The following is a 20,229-nucleotide window of genomic DNA, read 5'->3' on the forward strand; positions in this document are numbered from 1 at the left end:
TTTCCATAACGTTAGTAACCTATTTGTTTTTGGTATGAGACTAGCATGCAAAAAACAAAACAAACAAAAAACAGGCAATAAAAACAGGCAATCATTCATCTGATATTATCATCATTAAACAGGTAGTAAGAAAATATTGAAATACAATATAGGAAACAGTGTAAAAACAAAGTTAAATAAATAAAAAAACATTGAAAAAAAAAAATATGCAGAAAATCATATCTCCCTTATGATTATGTAAGTCACAAGTAAGTATTATAATTATTATTCTATATATTTTACGTCTTTTATTGGAATCTCACAATGTTATTGTAAGAATTTATTATTACTAAGTACATCTGCAAGTACGATGCTATATTTTCTGTATTCCAGTACAAAGAAACAGTTTTTTTTTTTTTTCTCCTAAATAATTTCGATTTAACATTGTGGTGGGTTATTTACCAGAAAGACCATCAATTCTGGCAATACTTCAAGAGCCTCCTGTTCTTCTAATGATGCTCATTCATCTCACAGCAGGTGTTAAAACTTGTTTCACTTTCTACGTTTTGTCTGAAAACATTTCTGCCTTCTGTGAACTGACATTCTATACTGTGCATACTAGTGAGCAGAGTGTATTATTTACCTATATGCATAAATATACCTAGTTTAAACCATAATAAACTAGATTATAAATCTTAGTGGATTGGAAGTATATTGTGAACTCAGTAAGCTAAATCTCATAAAGGATAGTAATTCTAAACTCAAAATGTTTTTTGTTTTTTACCTTAATGCATTCTCTGCATTAAGGTGACTTTTAAATCAGGTACTGATGTTAGATTATAAAGTTATAAGGACTGCAGAAATATCAAACTGCAAACTACCGGTATTTATGTAATTATTGATTGCGATTTACTTTTTGCACAGCTTTATAATACCTCATTGTGATTTTTTTTTTTTTTAGCTTTTGGGAAACTTAAATTAGCATTTGCACTTAACCTCTAAAAGCAATTACAGCTATATTGTAAAGTTTAGATGTAATTCTTTGTTTTGCATGTGCTTGACTCTTTTTTTTTTTCCAATATATATATATTTTGTTTGTACAAAATGATAAGATGTTGAAAGGGAAAATTCTGCTCTATAAGGTCACTTAAGGCTTCTAATGGATTCTTCCCTGTCCATGCCTGCCCGCACTTTTTGCATATAAACAAAATGCCTACTAGCACTTACTGTATATACAGGAGACACAAGAGGGCGCCTGTAAGTGCAGCAAATTCATTCATTTAGTAAAAATGCAAAGTAGCCAGTCACATTAAGTAGGAATTAAAGCACATACCAAGCTTAAAAGCCATCATCCATGAGGACCTGGGTCATCTGAAGCAGATGACCCAGTGTTAGGAGATGAAAACAGAGTTTCTGAAAGAAACTGCTTGAAGGGGTGTTCCGCATCCCGAGGAAATAGAGGAAACCCCTATGGGTGGGACATGTGGTAGTGCCTTCAAAGTCCCACCCATAGGGGGTCCCTCTATTCCAGTCTTAGGAGATGCACAAGCTCTAAACGAGAAAATACTTCAGCTCAGGAGCCAGTCTGAGAGCATGAGAACTTGGCCGATGACATCAGACACTGAAGGGTGTGGAGAGGACGTGAGTACACGATTCAAGGCAGTAATGCCTCTTTCTCAAACCTGCTATTGATTGAGTATGACAGGCTAGAGAACAAGACATCGCTGCCCCTAAGCTGATGTATCTTCTGGTTTTTAGCTTGTGCATCTCCTAACACTGGCAGTGTTGCACTCATCTGTTTAGACGACCCAGGTCCTCATGGATGATGGCTTTTAAGCTTGGTATGCACTTTTATTCTTTTTTTTTTTTTTTTGTGAGTGGCTAATTTGCATTTTTTTGCTAATAAATGTGCAATTTTCTGCAATTAGAAGTGCCCTCTTGTGTTGCCTTTACATTACTACAGATATTCTTTCTATCTGCTGAGGCCCTTTAGAGTCAGCTGCTATACCGCATTTGGCATTATGAACTGTTCAGCTAGGACTTCACCACTCTACAGTCTACTGGCTTGTTTACTTGCGCTATAATAGATTTTTATCTATAGCAGCTTTATACACCTTGGGACATTTTCCTTTTAAGTAAAGCTGTTACAAAGCTGAGCAACTCAGACTAATGATGTGATACCTTGCTGATCTGCAGAGCGCTAAAAATGGGGCCGGTTTAAAGCAGAGTCATTTTTTTTTCATCTTTCCATCTATTAAATGTTTTGCCCTTGTTTTAAATTTGGATAGCCATTTTTTTTTCTGCTAGTAAATGTCTTATACAGCCCACTTCCTGTTTCTTGTCCGGTAAAAAGCCTAGGCTTATGACATCATCCACAGCTCTCGCTCTCACTCTCTGAGAGTTTTCCAAGAAGGGAGGGGGGGTGAGTCATAAGAGGGCCAATGCAAGCTGCAGGGCTGTAAATCCAGGAAGTGAACAGGCAGCAGCTTCAGCTACCCACAGTTAAAATGATTGCAGCCAGACTCAGTGGAGGGGGATTTCTGCAGCATATTTGACAAGTGCACAATCACAGTATACCGTATATAAAATAATATGCAAAGTGATTGGATGGAAGCTTTAGAATGGCAAAGATGTTTTTATTACAAATTATGTGAGCAGACTGCAGTTCATCTTTAAGTTCAAAATTTACAGAAAACAAAAGAATTGCAACCTAAACATAGCATTCTATTTTTCATTAAAGTAAATGCAACTATTATGAAATAGGTAATGAACTAGAAAGTAAAGCCTAAAGTCCATTACACACGTACCGAAAGGCGGACAGTTTAGCTGGAACCGGGTAACTTTCAGTACATGTGCTGTTCATCATCTTGCTAGAAAACCAGCATTTGATCAGCAGATGGCGGCAAGTGCTGGTTAGTTCCCTTGTCAGAATACAATAGCCCCATGGCAGAGATCCCAGCATCATGCTACATACAGTTTATACAGCACTCTCAGCTGGTGCATGTATTGGTAAAGGAAATAGTAAAGGTTCAAGCTGGTCCAAGCAAACTATATAAAGTTAAATCAAACCTAGAGTTCAGCTTTAAATACTAAAGTAGCTTCTAATTTCTACCCTTTCACAATATGAAAAATGCCTGTTGATCTTACCGTCTTTATTGTGTCCAGTTTGCCTTCTGTTGGAACATGATGCATTTGTAGATTACATTCTGTTATAGGGTGACAAAGCTGTATACAGCCTTTTGCATTTCCAACACCATTGTCACGCTTTGCTCAGTGCTGCCACCACAGTGCTAAGAGCCTATGTCAGTAATGCAGTGATGCAGCCTTTTCCATATTCAGTATTGCAGTTTGGTCACCTTGGAGAAGAAGGCTGGTCTTTCCCACCAGGTTTTGACACATCCAGGCCCACTACTCCTTTTTGGTGACTGGCTGAGTTTCCAATCACTGTAGCAGACACCCCAACCTGCAAAAACTAATTTCAGGGAGGAGGCACTCCACGCCCCCCCGTCGGCAAAGTGTGGGTGTGGCTTAAATTGCGCTACTTATTGGGTGTGGCTTAAATGAGGTGTGGCTTAATACAGTCTGAGATTACTTACATAATACAGTAATGTGAAATAGGGAATGAACAGTGCTGAGTGTACGGTGGTGGGTAGTATGTGCAGGAGAGAAGTGGGGAGTATACGGCTGTGGGTATTATGTGCAGCAGAGGAGTATGGAGTGTATGGTGGTCGGTGCTATGTGCAGAAGAAGAGTGTGGAGTGTATGGAGGTGGGTAGTATGTGCAGGACAGGAGTGCAGAGTATGTAGGTGGGTATAATGTGCACATGAGGAGTGTGGAATGTACAGTGGTGAGTAGTATGTGCAGGATGGTGTCAGTAGGGCAGTGGATGGTGTCAGTACTTTATTTTTATTTTTTTTTACAATTTAATCTGTTTAGTATTGTTTTGTTTTGTTTTTCATTTTTTCTGTTAGTGGGCTTTGGTGAGATACTGTATCAGGGGTCTAAATAGACACCTGACATCTCCCCTTTGAGACACAGATTCTCCAGTCCCTTTCTCAGCACTGAACATGAATGGACAGGTGACAGCGGCTCTTGTCCATTCATAATCTGAAGCAGAGTAACACACAGTTTACTATGCTCAGTTTTCACAGGACACAGGAGCGATCGGTAGCGATCAATCACTGTGTCCAATTTAAAAAGGAAGGGGCCGGCAAATTACATATTTACCTCCGCTCTCCATCCTGACACATCCTATGCAGCTGGCAGGAGAGGACAGGAGGGAAGCCAGCTGTGGGGGGACCAGGGAGGAGGACAATGGGCCAGAGGAAAACGGGGGGGGGCAGAGAAGGACACGGAGGTGGGGCTGGAATAGGAGGACAGGGGGCCAGAGAAGGAGGACAGGGGGGAAGCCAGCTGTGGGGGGATGGGGGGGCAGAGGAGGAGAACAATGAGCCAGAGGAAAACAGTGGTGGTGAAGAAGGATACAGAGGGGGCCAGAGAAGGAGGACAGGGGCTGGAGGAGCGGCCCGAGGAGCACACAGGCAAACATCCGGAAATGATCAGTGCGGCAGGAAGGACAACTGTGAACACTGATCTCCCTGTATAGCTTTTTAGCCAACAGCCACAGGAGGGAGAGGAGGAGAAGCAGCTGTTGGCTAAAAAGCTATACAGGGAGATCAGTGTTCACAGCTGTCCCTCCTGATGCACCAATCATTCCCAGCTGTGAACGAGGGGACCATCCAGGATCGGCCCTGCAGCCGGGATATCATGAGGCACTTGCGAGTGTCTGCAGCCAAAAATGCAGGGGACTCCCACAACCTCGCAGGAGACTTTGGATGTCTGCTGTAGGCAGAGCAGAAAGTGACAAGGATTTTTAATCACTTATACCACACCGATAGCAATACCTTGGGGTCCTAAAGTGGGTGATGACATCAATGGGAGTGCCAATGTATTTCTTCACCCACAGCCCTTGTCCAGGAAAAAAAAGAAAGAGTAATAAGGGTAATCAATAAGTACTGATGAGAGCGTGAAGCATGTTTACCTTCCTGTCCCCCACTGTGTCTGTCATCTCCTGTCTTTGGTTTTTATCTGCAATAAAAGTGGATCGTCAGTGTGCAGCCATCTGGAATTTTCTTTCTTCTCCATTGTATAGCATGTGAGCTGATCTTGCACCTGATCAAAGGTGGTGTTTGGGATGGTTCAGAAGTGAACTTGCCTAGGAGCAGCAATGTATTCCCAGTAGTAATCATGCGATTGCTTCTAAAATAATTTAAAAAAGTTCTATTTGTCATACTATTGTTATTATTTTACTAAAGGTTTTGAAATTGTAGATTTATTGCATTTGTTGATACTTGTCTTATGCTTTATATCTACTTTAATCATTTTTTTCCTATATTTTTTTCAGTGGCTATGTACAAAGAACCTTCCCTTCATGATCTCACAGAGTTTTCCAGATCTGGAAGTGGAACACCAACCAAAAGTAGAAGTGTTTCAGGAGTATTAAATGGTGGCAAATCTATGAGCCACCACGAATCAACGTAGCCAGCTGCAGGCAAGACAAAGGCTACGGAGCACACAGAAATGGAACCTTACCTCTGGATGCTGTTGAATTCTAACTAGCAGTCTTTCATCCAAATATTCGATTTTTCAGGACAAGCACCGAACTTGCATAGGTCACTCACGTCAGCCATTAGATCATGGGGTTTTATGAGCGGATTCCATAATCTTAGAATGTGCTTTTTGCAAATCAGAAGGCACCAAGATAGCCAGCAAAACATACAGTGGAATAAACCAAGGAGAGGACATAACCTGCTCTCTGTTTATATCACCTATGCTTTGTGGGAAAAAAAAAACATTTCACAGAACCTTAAAGCTGATAAGAGTTTTGCTTTCCAACCAAGAATAAAAGACCACTTTTGCTCTATACAGAAAAATTTTACTGCTTATATGTTTTATAGGGGGTAAGCATATCAAAAAATGTAAAACCTGTTGTTTTATTGGCTTACAGTTTTATATATAAGCTTGATTACATGTATTATTAATTTGGAAAAGTGCAACACTTTGATTTTCAACACATACAGCTTTCTGAACCGGTTCCTCAAAGCTGGCTTTCGTTGCGAAAATCAGGTCCGTTCTGAGGTCACCCCTCAGGCTCAAGTAAACAGTGTTCCTGTGACTTCTAACATACTCACTTTTTATATATCTTTGTAGTATCCTGATTATAGAGTTAGCCCATTATGTAGACACAAAATCGTATCCAATGCAGTTGACCCATTACGGATGCCATAGTCCATCTATGTCGTTTTCTCTTAATTCCATTTTCTTGTGTATGATGTTCTCTAAATGTTGTGGCTTCTTTTCTAACAAAAAAATAAACTGTGGAATTAAGGTGAAAGTTTTTATAAGAAATGTCTTATTTGTAAAGTCCTTTTTTCAATGTATGGCATATGTAAGAGTTGTAGACATTTTGGACAAACTGTGTCTACATAACAGGAACCTGTGCCTGCTATTTATTCAAAATGTTTAAAATGTAATACGTTTTCCAAATAGGCAATCCTATCTGTTGCATGGACAGAAAGAAAACTGGATTCAAGATGCATGACAAGTTTGGTTTCGTGCATTAGATGATGTTCATTTTTTTTTCTCTCTCTCCTGAATTACGTTATGGACAAGAAGATTCACATCTTGTACATGTTGTTAATTTGTTGTATACACGAAAATGCACTGAAAACATTTTTATTCAACTTGTATGATTTTGAATGATCACAGTCATTTAACACATTTTTTTATTTTTTTGTCTTTGTGTTTATTTTTATTTTTATTCACCCGTTACTCGAATATAAAGAATTTAAAGCAGGCAATGCATTATTACTGTTTACATGTTTAGTCATTATATTTTCTTTAAATTTTGAATTGATCATATATTTTATTTTTAATAGGACCCTGTTTACGTTGAAGCAGATTGTGCACTTTTAAAATAAATATGTTTCCTTCAACTAGATGTGTTTGTCTTTTTTCTGTTGTTCAAATGTAGGAGTTGTAAAAAAAGTAAAATGTATATTTTTTTTATTTGCATTTAAATGTATTTTGAAAGTTTTTGCTGTGACATGTAAAGTAGTGTGGAAGGCGTTAACTCTGGCCAGTATCAGTTTTATCTATTAAATGAATGTTGCCATTAGTATCTCTGCTCTTAACAATTGTTATACATAAAATTTTAATTTAAAACGTAAAAAAAAAAAAAAAACATTTTTCTCTGTGCTTTGTGAATTGCTGGAAGATATCGGTCGTACTGGAAGAATGGAAAGAAGTAGCTGTGTATCTATTTAAAGGCAAACTTCATCCAAACATCTAGCACTACAACACAATTGATTGGCTGTTTCTTTTGTTTCTCCCTTTCCTGATCAGAGCTCCGCTGTACAGGGGATTGCAAGAGGTTGATAACAAGTTCAGGTACTTTTACTGCTTGCATTAAAAAACACATTTAATTATGTATTAATAAATACAGATTTGCAAAAATGTGTTTTTATATCTGCCTGTATTTCAGCTTTAAAACCTACATGGATGGTGCACAATAGAGATATCGGGTGGGGAGGATTACCAACTGTAAAAAGCTAAAAAAAAAAAAAAAAAAAAATCCCCCCACTCAGCCTACCAAATATTATCATTATTCTTATTATACAGGATTTAAATAGCGCTAACAGTTTGAGCACAGTTTGAACCCAGACAGTTCAGGTATTTTTGATTGAATCCTCTTTTGGGATTTTTTCTGATATTCAAAATTATTTTTTTAAATAACAAACATGTTATACTTACTTGCCCTCTGCAATGGTTTTGCACAGAACAGTTCCGATCCCCTTCTTCTGCGGTCCCTTACCAAAGCTCTAGGCTTCACCTCTTCACCGTGTGTCACCATAGAAAGCTGTTTCCTATTGTGCCACACCTGCGGGGTCTAACCCAAGCCGTATTCTGTGTGTCTATATACACACACCATGCGACTTAGCCAGCTCCCTTGTCACTGGATTTGATAGCAGCAGGCGCAATAGCGCCTGCTGCTGTCCTTGAGTCCAGTGAAGAGGGAGAGAGAGAGCAGTGCCTCTGCTCTCAGCACATTTCTGGATTAAGATCAGGCTTAGGTAAGTGTTTAGTAAGAGCTGGGGGGAGCTGCATATAAAAGGCACAGAAAATAACTTTGAGGAAGAGTTAAGCCGGGTACACACTGCAAATTATTTTTCGTACATCCCAGTGGGTTAAACAAAAAAGAAAACTGCCAGCTCCAGTCAGTGATACTGTACTAACATTCCAATGTTAGTACATCACTCTCCACCACTGAGCTGTTGTGTTCTGACAGGAGGGTGGCCTCCCTGCCAGAACACTTCGATCAGCGCTCAGCTCAGGAGTCGATTGTCCAACATGCACGCTCGACAGAAGCGGGCCGAACTTCTGTTGGACAGACTGACATACACACGGGCCGAATGTCTGCCTTTTTCTTTAACCGGCCAATGTCTCCCAAAATTCAGCTCCTGTGTACCCAGCTTAATTATTCTTGTCACTTCACGCAATCTGCACTGCAGACAAAAAAAATGTTCTCTATCTTCTGTAGGATACTAACATCATCAACCACCATTTAACAAAGACCATGTAACAAAGGCAGACATGTTTGAAGTCTAGCATACAATAGGTGACAACTAGGGATGAGCCAAACACCCCCCGGTTCGGTTCGCACCAGAGCTTTCGAACGGACCCAAAATTCGTACAAACTTTAGAACCCCATTGAAGTCTATGGGACTCGAACGTTCGAAATTAAAAGTGCTAATTTTAATGGCTAATATACAAGATACTGTCCTAAAAAGTGTTTGGGGACCTGTCTCCTGCCCCAGGGGACATGGATCAATGCCTGAAATGTTTTTAAAAATGTCCGTTTGGCGGGAGCACTGATTTTAATGACGATTAAAGTGAAAAAAAGCGAAATATTCCTTTAAATATCGTGCCTGGGGGGTCTCTATAGTATGCCTGTGAAGTGCCACGTGTTTCCCGTGTTTAGAACAGTCCCTGCACAAAATGACATTTAACGGAAATAACGTCATTTAAAACTGCTTGCGGTTTTAATGTTATATCTGGTTCCGGCAATATGGATGAAAATCATTGAGAAAAATGGCATGGGTAGCCCCCCTGATCATTACCAACCCCTTTGGGTCTTGTACGGATATTAAGGGGAACCCCGTACCCATATTAAAAAAGGAAATACATGTGGCCCCCAGGCCCTATATACTCAGAAGAGCAGAATACAGGCGGTGCAAACAAGACAGGGACTGTGTAGGTTTGTTGTTTTAAGTAGAATCTGTTTGTAATTTTCAACTGGTACATTTTTAAAGTGTAGCTCCAGTCAAAAAATCTATTTTTAAGCTTTTTGGAAAACATAGGGAAGGGTTATCACCCCTGTATAATTTGTTTTGCCGTCCGTCTTTTTTCATCTCACTTGCTGTTGTCTCCTTCCGTTTGCAAGTAGGAGATGTTTGTAAGTTGGATGTTTGAAACTAGGGGCCTGCCCTATATGCTCTGCACAAATGGTGGAACAAGGTGTTGGTGTTGCCACAACATTGTAAGCCCTCAAAATGACTCTTGGTGGGTTGTGGTGCTGGTGCTGGTGCCACAACACTATAAGTCCTCACAGTTACTCTCGGTGGGCACAGGAACGGGGCCCTGCTGTGAAATATTATATCAAGAATTGTAATTACATGCCCCTGTTAACAGGGGGTGAAAAATTGGGCCTTAGGCACTGGTGCTGGTGCCACGACACTGCAACCTCTCCCATATACTCTAGTTGTGGTGCAGGAATGAGCCCTGCTGCAAAGCATTGCATCAAAAATTGTAATTAAACGCCCCTGTTAAACAGGGGCTGAAAAATTGGGCCTTAGGCACTGGTGCTGGTGCCACGACACTGCAACCTCTCCCATATACTCTAGTTGTGGTGCAGGATTGAGCCCTGCTAAAAAGCATTGCATCAAAAATTGTAATTAAATGCCCCTGTTAAACAGGGGCTGAAAAATTGGGCTGGTGGCATCACACAGAACCAAAAATGTTCTTCCAACATATCAGCGGAGGAGAAAGAGGATAGACAATCAACATAACAGGACAGTCACTCAGCATCAGCATAGGCAGTCTTGAAGGGATGTTACATCAGCTTCAGGTGCTTGGTAGCTGTGGGTGATCCAAGACTGATTCATCTTGATGAAGGTCAGTCGATCAACTGATTCGGTGGACAAGCGCACCCTGTGATCGGTAACAAAGCCACCAGCAGCACTGAAGGTGCGTTCAGAAAGAACGCTGGATGCAGGACAGGCCAGTAGCTCAATTGCATACTGTGCAAGCTCTGGCCAGTGATCCATCCTCAAGACCCAGGAAGCCAGAGGATTTTCAGTGGGGAAGATGTCCAAGTCTTACCTTGCCCCTAGGTATTCCTGCACCATGTAAATCAGACGCTGGCGATGGTTGCTGGAACCAATCATAGCTTGGGGCTGCGGACTAAAAAATTGTCTGAACGCATCGGTCAGACGGCCACCTTCTCCACCGCTCCTTCTGACCGATGCCTCAGCAACACGTTGTCCAGGACCAGGAGTTTGTAACCTCCCAGTCTCTGGGAACGCGTTGCACAGACCTTTCTGCAAGGCCTCCCGGAGATGTATCATCCTCTGCTCCCTCGGCAAGATAAGGTCGGCAACCTTACCCTTGTACCGTGGATCAAGGAGAGTGGCCAGCCAGTAATGGTCCCTCTCCTTGATCCGAAGAATACGAGGATCCTTCCGCAGGCTTTGCAGGATCAGGGAGACCATGCAGCGTAGGTTAGCTGAGGCATTTGGTCCGGAGTCCTCTGGGTCACTAAGGACAACGTGATCCGCAGCTACCTCCTCCCAGCCACGTACAAGTCCACGGGTTTCTTGGGACTGTAAATCATCCCTACAAGACTGCTGCTGCTGCTGATGCTGAGTGCCAGCCTCCATCTCCATGCTGACACAATCATCCTCCTCCTCCTCCTCCTCATCCACTTCCTGTGTGATGGGTGGCACAGCAGGAACACTGTCTGGATAAAGGGGGCCTTGAGAGGCAAGGAAGTCCTCCTCTTCCTGCCTCTGTTCTGCCTCAAAAGCCTTGTCCATTATTCCACGCAGCGTATGCTCCAAGAGGTGGACAAGAGATACAGTGTCACTGATGCATGCACTGTCACTTCTCAAGATCCTTGTGGCCTCCTCAAACGTTGACAGGACAGTGCATGCATCCCTGATCATGCCCCACTGGCGTGGTGAGAAAAAACTGAGCTCCCCTGACCCTGTTCTGGTGCCGTAGTCGCACAGGTACTCATTGATGGCCCTCTGCTGTCTGTGCAGCCGCTGCAGCATGGCCAACGTTGAGTTCCACCTGGTGGCATGTCACATATAAGGCGGTTCTTGGGCAGGTTCAACTCCTTTTGGAGCTCAGCCAGCCGAGCACAGGCATTAAATGATCGGCTGAAAAGCACACAGACTTTCCTGGCCTGCTTCAGGACATCCTGTAAACCCGGGTACCTGCCCAAAAACCGCTGCACTACCAGGTTAAGGACGTGAGCCACACAGGGCACATGGGTCAGTTGTCCCTGTCGGAGGGTGGAGAGGAGGTTGGTGCCATTGTCGCAAACCACCATTCCTGGCTTAAAGTGGCATGGCGTCAACCACCTCTCGGCCTGCCCCTGCAGAGATGACAAAACATCTGCCCCGGTGTGGCTCCTGTCCCCCAAACAAACCAGCGCAAGTACGGCATGGCATAATTTTGCCTGCGTACTTGCGTAGCCCCTGGAACACCTACGGAGCACCGCTGGTTCTGAGGACAGAGCACTGGAAGAGGCCATGGAGGAAGAAGAGGAGGGGGTGGAGGAGAGAGGTGTGTCACAACCAATAGTAGCATTTTGGAGGCGTGGTGGCGGAACAACCTCCAACACTAATGCACCTTGTCCTGCATCCTTCCCAGCTGCCAGAAGAGTGACCCAATGGGCCGTGAAAGACAGGTAACATCCCTGTCCATGCCTGCTGGACCATGAGTCAGCGGTAATATGCACCTTACCGCTGACCGCCCTGTCCAGTGAGGCAAGGACATTGCCTTCCACATGCCGGTAGAGAGCCGGAATCGCCTTCCGTGAGAAAAAGTGGCGTTTGGGGACCTGCCACTGAGGAACCGCACATTGTACAAACTCACGGAAGGGGGACGAGTCTACCAACTGAAAAGGCAGCAGTTGAAGCGCTAGCAATTTAGCCAAGCTAGCATTCAACCGCTGGGCATGTGGATGGCTGGGAGTGAACTTCTTTCGGCGGTCCAGCAGCTGGGGCAGGGACATTTGCCTGCTATAATCGGACGTGGGTGTACTGCTAGCAGAGTGCCCGGAAGCACTTGGCTGTGACACACCTAATTCTACACCTTCATTCCTCTCAGAGCAGGTTTCAGAGAGGACTGAAGGTCTAATGGGGTTGGAGATCCCAGCTGATGAGGAGCAAGGAGAGGTCCGCTTTGTTCTTTGGTGTGGGTCTTTGAGGTACGCTTGCCAACGAGCTGCATGGCCGGTCAACATATGTCTGGTCAAGCATGTGGTGCCCAAACGGCTGAGGTTTTGGCCACGCAAGATACGTTTGAGACATATGTTGCAAATAGCAGCGGTGCGATCTGATGCACTCGTCTCAAAAAAGGCCCACACCAAAGAACTTTTAGAATAACGCGCAGAGGCAGCGCCCTGCACAGGCAGAGCTCTGCGGTGTGATTCAGTCGGTGTGCTGCCCCTAACCTGGCCCCCGGAGGGCATCCTGCCTCGTTGGACATGTGCCTCCTCCTCCTCTCTCCTACCAGGCACCCACGCGGAGTCAGTGCCCTCATCATCCCCTCCCTCTTCATCGCTGGAGCAAACCTGGCAGTATGCTGCAGCTTGTGGAACATGACTGCCAGATTGCTGTCCTTCTTGAGCATCCCCTCTCTCTGCGCTCACGCTACTGCCTTCGTCTAGCTGAGTATCATCATCAGAGCCTACAAAACACTGGACATCCTCCTGGAGCATGTACCCAACACTGTGCTCAAAGAGTTCAGGAGACTCCTCACGAGGACGTGGTGGGTCTAGGGAAGGAGTCACTGATGATGACATTGAGAGGAGGGAAGACGATGTGTTGGCAGCTGCTTTGCTATTACCCTGAGCCTGTGTGAGAGAGGATGAGGAGGATGAAGAGGGCATGGTCATCCACTCTACCAAGTCTTTGGCATGTTGCGGCTCAACATGTCCAGCTGCCGAAAAGAAGGACAAGTGTGTCCCATGGCCATGTGCTGATGATGACGATGCACCGCGTCCACGACCAGCACTGTTGTCTCTAGACACAGAGCCTGCTTGCCATCTTTTATCAGCTTGCGCCTGTCTGCCTCTCCTTGCTGGCCTTCCAGACATGGTAATGGCCTGAAGGGAGAAGGGAAAACCAGCAATTGGGTAGTGTATATTGTACTGGAGGCACACACAACACCCACTCCTGCAGATGGCAGATGGCTCAATTAGAGAAGAGCTATGTAGGTGGATATAACGGTGCATTCTGCGGTCAGGGCACGCAGACAGCATGCACAATCTCCTACAGCTGACTGCAAGCTCTATTTAAAAAGAGCAATATAGCTAGCTATATAGGTGGATATAGCGGTGTATTCTGCGCTCAGGGCACGCAGACAGCACACACAACACCCACTCCTGCAGATGGCAGATGGCTCAATTAGAGAAGAGCTATGTAGGTGGATATAACGGTGTATTCTGCAGTTAGGGCATGCAGACAGCATGCACAATCTCCTACAACTGACTGCAAGCTCTATTTAAAAACAGCAAGATAGCTAGCTATATAGGTGGATATAATGGTGTATTCTGCGGTCAGGGCACGCAGACAGCATGCACAATCTCCTTCAGCTGACTGCAAGCTCTATTTAAAAAGAGCAATATAGCTAGCTATATATGTGGATATAGCGGTGTATTCTGCGCTCAGGGCACGCAGACAGCACACACAATCTCCTACAGCTGACTGCAAGCTCTATTTAAAAAGAGCAAGATAGCTAGCTATATAGGTGGATATAGTGGTGTATTCTGCGGTCAGGGCACGCAGACAGCATTCACAATCTCCTACAGCTGACTGCAAGCTCTATTTAAAAAGAGCAAGATAGCTAGCTATATAGGTGGCTATAACGGTGTATTCTGCGGTCAGGGCACGCAGACAGCACGCACAATCTCCTACAGCTGACTGCAAGCTCTATTTAAAAAGAGCAAGATAGCTAGCTATATAGGTGGATATTTTTTTAATGATTTTCTGCTACCAAAACATACAAGAAATCAAAACTTTACAAAAACAACATCAGTTACATTCCACTCATAACATAATCATATCACTTGGAATCACAACATCTGTGGAACTGTACAATTATATTTACATATCTTCAACACACTCATCCCCTGAGGAAAAATCTAGAAGATGAGCTTCACCCCTGTTGCTAGGCCCTGGTGAGGACCTAGACTCCACCTCAGGTAGTGGGACCCTTTTCCTCTTCTTTTTACTATGCTTCTTCTTGACCGTTACCCAGGTTACCTCACCTTCCTCATCTGATAACTCTTTAGGACGCTTCTGAGCGCCCTTTACTGACACCTCCATCTCCTCCTCCCTGGTCTGGCTCTCACCCGCTGAGGAATCAGACGAGGAGGTGGCAGCTAAGCGACCACCAGATCGCTGCCTCCGAGGAAGGGGAGAGGGACCAGGAACTGGGGGACAAGATCCCTGCACCACTCCCCCAGAAGGGAGAGACTCAGAAGTCATCACGGACCCAACCTTACTTATAGAAGCTTGAACTATACTATCAGGAGCCCGGGCTACATTCGTAGACCGAACCCCCTTCTCTTTCTGGGGCACCTTAGGTTCCTTCTGAGTCTGGGGTTCCTCCTGTCCCCCCTGCCCAGACACGTTACTCTGCCCCTCCCCTCCAGATCTCCGCCCAGCTGGAGGTGGAGCAGCATTACCACCCGATCTACTGCCCGCTGCTGCTTCTTCCCTGTACGCCCTGGGGCATCTACTAAATGGATGCCCCATTTGACCACAGAGGTTGCAGCAGATCAGGCCACAAGACTCCCCTGAGTGCCCAAATTTGTTGCACTTGATGCACCGCACCACCGTGCAGTCTGCACTCAAGTGGGTTGGGCACCCACATCTAAAACAACGACGGGGTTGGCCTGGATAGAACACCAGGATCCTATCCCTTCCCAGGAAAGCACTACCTGGGACATGTGCAACCGTGTTTCCGGCCCTTTTTAACTTAATCCTAGTGTTCCATGCCCCAGTCCACACCCCTCGTTCATCCAGGCATTTATTTAGAGGACACTGCAATTGGCCATGTCTTCCTAACCAAGTTGCAATGTCCTCTGGGGGCAGACTCTCATTTCTAACTAAGATTGTTATGTTCTTGATGTCCTCTTGTCTACTCAAAGGAATTACGGAACCCTTGCCACGGATCCGTCCCCCTGATTAGACCAAATGAAGTAATAAAAAGCTCCATGATTACCACATTCATGAAGCTTATGTCAAAATCAGGGGAACCCGATGGGTGGATTACTGCAAAAATTTCCCCAACCTTGATCCCCAATGATAGGATCATGTCCACAACCTGACCCCTTGTAGGGCATTGGCCACTCCCCTCCCACCTTAACTGTACAACGTTCCTACGTTTGCGTTCAGGACCACCCGTTCCCCTAGACCATGAATTTGCCCCGGAGGACTGATCAGCCGGAGGCACCCGAAAATTACCAGCCCCGAACTGATGGTACAGGTGGTCCAGCGCAACATTTGACCCTGCCACATTTGCGTAGGAACGTCTTTCCCCTAAGGCTGTTAGCAGCCTCACTTCCGGTGTACCCCTCAAAACAGGTTCAGGAAGAGGAGCCTCTATTGCTGGGACAGGTGGAGCAACCAGGGGCAACACAGCAACCCTCTCAGCTTGGGGACACCTACTCTCCTCCCCCCCCTACTAGACTGTTCCATTGGAGGGGCCTCCTCCTCTGAACTATAGAAGAGGGCGTTCCAATTCTCCTGCCAGGCCACCTCTGTATAGGCCCCACAGGAATCCACTGGCACCTGTCCCTGCTCCTGTTGGGACCCTTCTAAACCTCGAATATAATCCATAGCAGGGCTGTCATCTCCTAGCTCCCCCATGGGACAATCTCCCCAAGCAGAAACCTGACCTGGTTCCAGACCATTAGATATTTCCATATCAGTCCCGCAGGCATTCTCCTGACAAGATGGAATACCGGAAGTCCCAGGTGTCACTGACCGAAGGGGCCTCCCGCGGTCAACCTCTGCTTCCGCGATCTTCACTCCCGGCCTCGAACCATCCCCGCCAGGAACAGATCCGCCTACCGGAAGTGCGTCACCCGCTCTCATTGCACTCCTATTGGCTCCCCGCCCAACAGTACCACCCTCCCTCCCGCGGGAAGACGGCGTTCTATTGTCGGCGGCCGCCATTACCAAGTCACCCGGAGCTTTGCTGCTAGCCTTCACTGCACCACCAACCACAGTGCCGGCCAAGCTGTCTTTGCTCTTCTCACTCCCTCCACACGTTTTAACCCCCTTCCCCTTACCCTGGGTCCGGCTTGCAGCAGCGGCAGCCGACAACTCAGCCGACGGCGTGCCTTGCTTGCAATCACCGGCCGGGATCATTGGGGACTGTTTTGGTAAGTCCGGTTTTTCTTTATCTTCTACCAGTCTTGCTAGCTGTACCACAGGAATCTTCTCCAATTTTTCCTTAACGTCTTTCTTCTCCTTGCTATCCTTCTGATATTGTCTCCCTCCTGCATCACCGGGACCCAAACCGCCACCTGGGGTCACAGCCACACACACAGGCTGGCTCCCCTTAGGCTTACCTGGCCCCTCCGCAGTACCATCGGGAACAGCATTCTTTGCCTTGGGGTTTCTTCTCCCATTACCGCTCTCCTCCACACTCCCATTTACCGGGGATGTCTCTTTCCTGGCCGGGGTTGCAGCTACAGCTGGAGCCTCCACCAATATTGGGGTTACCGGCCTTTTTTCCTCCACTTCTGCTTCTCCATGGGTGTCCTCCATAGAGGGACCCTCCATCTCTCCTTCTGGCGCTGTAGTTGGGGTTAAACGCTGCTTGCGGCGTCTTACTGCTTGAGAGCCCTCATCGCACGCCACTTTCATAACTTTTTCTATACTCAACAGAAAGTCCTTTTCGCTTGAGGCACTTTCAATTAGATTTGATAAAAGCTCACCAAGCATATTACACTGCTTTTTCAGTCCATCTATGGCAGGTTTAAATTCTGATCTCTTCCTGATACCTGATCTGTCGTGTCTATTCCTCAGCTCGGCCAAAACTTTCATTTTTTCGCAGTAACAGCGAGAAGCCTTTACTATTAAGCTCTTGGCTTTCCTTTTCCTCTCCGCAGATTTCTCCATGTCTTCACCTGGCTGTCTCAGAGACCAGTCAACCAAGTCAAGCTGGTTTTCTAAGTACAGCCTCGCTTCCTTAATGAACTCCTGGAGTTTTAGGGCACCACGCCTTTCCTCAGGCTGAGAAACAGCCACCTGGCCTGGGCTGGCTGAAGCCATCAGCTCCCTCTCCTCCTCCACCACTCTGGAAGCTCTCACAGGTCAGAGCACGCAGCCAGCACACACAAGCTCCTACAGCTGACTGCAAGCTCTATTTAAAAAGAGCAAGATAGCTATCTATATAGGTGGATATAACGGTGTATTCTGCGGTCAGGGCACGCAGACAACAGGCACAATCTCCTACAGCTGACTGCAAGCTCTATTTAACCACTTTCAGACCGGACCATTTTGCTGGTCAATGACCAGAGGTCTTTTTACAATTTGGCACTGCGCTGCTTTAACTGGTAATTGCGCGGTCATGCAATGTTGTACCCAAACAAAATTTGCGTCCTTTTCTTCCCACAAATAGAGCTTTCTTTTGATGGTATTTGATTGCCTCTGCGATTTTTATTTTTTGCGATATAAACGTAAAAAGACCGCAAATTTTGAAAAAAAATGATATTTTCTACTTTTTGTTATTAGAAAAATCCAATAAACTCAATTTTAGTCATACATTTAGGCCAAAATGTATTCAGCCACATGTCTTTGGTAAAAAAAAAAGTCAATAACTGTATATTTATTGGTTTGCGCAAAAGTTGTCACATCTACAAACTAAGGTACGTTTTCTGGAATTTACGCCGCTTTTAGTTTACGACTGCCTATCTCATTTCTTGAGGTGCTAAAATGGCAGGGCAGTACAAACCCCCCCCAAGTAGACCCCCTAAGGAAATTGATAAGTGGCATGTTAAGCCCATTGAATATTGTTTTTTTTTTTTTACACAAAGTTGTCACTAAATGATATATTGCTCACACATGCTATGGGCATATGTGAAATGACACCCCAAAATAAATTCTGCTGCTTCTCCTGAGTACGGGGATACCACATGTGTGGGATTTTTTGGGAGCCTAGCCGCGTACGGGGCCCCGAAAGCCAAGAACCGCCTTCAGGTTTTCTAAGGGCGTAAATATTTGACTTCACTCCTCACTACCTATTACAGTTTTGAAGGCCATAAAATGCCAAGATGGCACAAAACCCCCACAAATGACCCCATTTTAGAAAGTAGACACCCCAAGCTATTTGCTGAGAGGCATGTTGAGTCCATGGAATATTTTATATTTTGCCACAAGTTGCGGGAAAATTACAAACTTTTTTATTTTATTAATTTTTTTCACAAAGTTGTCACTAAATGATATATTGCTCACACATGCTATGGGCATATGTGAAATGACACCCCAAAATAAATTCTGCTGCTTCTCCTGAGTACGGGGATACCACATATGTGGGACTTTTTGGGAGCCTAGCCGCGTACGGGGCCCCGAAAACCAAGCACCGCCTTCAGGCTTTCTAAGGGCGTTACAGTTTTGAAGGCCATAAAATGCCAAGATGGCACAAACCCCCCCAAATGACCCCATTTTGGAAAGTAGACACCCCTAAATTTAGGGGTACACTAGTGAGACTAGGTAATAAATGGCAGGTGCCCTGAAACTATAAAAAAATAACTAACCAACCAGCGTCACCTGTAACAGTTATATGGTGATCACTGGTGAAAGGGTTAACTAGGGGGCAATCAGGGGGCTTTATGCGGTAGTATATGGGGGTCCCTGGCGCTATAAAAAGCTGCGGCGAACCTAAATACCGCCTAACTAGCGTCACCTGTGACACTAATACAGCGATCAGAAAAACGATCGCTTATTAGGCTGGGTTCACACTGGAGCGATGCAGGAACGCCACGAATCCGCAGCGGGTTCCCGCATCGCATGCCTCCCGGCGGCAGTTCACACTGCCCTATGCGAACTGCTGGGAGTGTCAGTGAAATGTTAATGACACCCCCAGATCAGTTCGCATATCGCAGTGCGATCTGCAAACTCGGATCGCATGGTGTGAACACCCATGCGATCTGATTCTGCTGCGGACCAAAAAAAGGGTCCCGTGCGAGTTTGCGGCGGGTGCGGCGGGTGCGACACGAATTCAGCCATACTATCTGTATGGCTGAACTCGAATCGCACAGAGATCGGATGTGATTTGCACTGCAGTGCGGTGCGAATCACATCCGTTCTCATAAACCACTGCAATGTGAACCCAGCCTTAGTGACACTGGCGACGGGGGGTGATCACGGGGTTAAACCTTTATTGGGGGGGGTTAGGGGGGTACCTTAGAACTAAAGGGGGCTAACCCTAACTGCCCTAACAGTTATTACAGTCACAAATGACACCCGCCGGGTGATCAGGGGGTTAAACCTTTATTAGGTAATAAATGGCGGGTGCCCTGAAACTATAAAAAAATAACTAACCAACCAGCGTCACCTGTAACAGTTATATGGTGATCACTGGTGAAAGGGTTAACTAGGGGGCAATCAGGGGGCTTTATGCGGTAGTATATGGGGGTCCCTGGCGCTATAAAAAGTTGCGGCGAACCTAAATACCTACCTGCCTAACTAGCGTCACCTGTGACACTAATACAGCGATCAGAAAAATGATCGCTTATTAGGCTGGGTTCACACTGGAGCGATGCTGGAACGCCACGAATCAGCGGCGGGTCCCCGCATCGCATGCCTCCCGACGGCAGTTCACACTGCCCTATGCGAACTGCTGGGAGTGTCAGTGAAATGTTAATGACACCCCCATATCAG

General features: G+C 45.4%; 1 protein-coding gene across 7 annotated transcripts in view; it reads left to right on the forward strand.

The window, feature by feature from the left end:
• The window catches only part of FGF13 (fibroblast growth factor 13), a 563,100-nt gene extending 556,125 nt beyond the window's left edge, over positions 1-6,975 (forward strand). For all 7 annotated transcript variants that reach the window (XM_077490404.1, XM_077490408.1, XM_077490402.1 and 4 more), the window contains one exon: positions 5,385-6,975. In XM_077490404.1, coding sequence (XP_077346530.1) covers positions 5,385-5,521 — 137 coding nt within the window. In that variant the 3' untranslated portion in view covers positions 5,522-6,975. The remainder of the gene's footprint in view (positions 1-5,384) is intronic.
• The last annotated feature ends 13,254 nt before the right edge of the window (positions 6,976-20,229 follow it).

This window comes from Lithobates pipiens, unplaced genomic scaffold, assembly GCF_037356315.1.
Source record: "Lithobates pipiens isolate NorthernLeopardFrog02 unplaced genomic scaffold, aLitPip1_a1.2 Scaffold_1, whole genome shotgun sequence".
Lineage (NCBI taxonomy): Eukaryota > Metazoa > Chordata > Amphibia > Anura > Ranidae > Lithobates > Lithobates pipiens.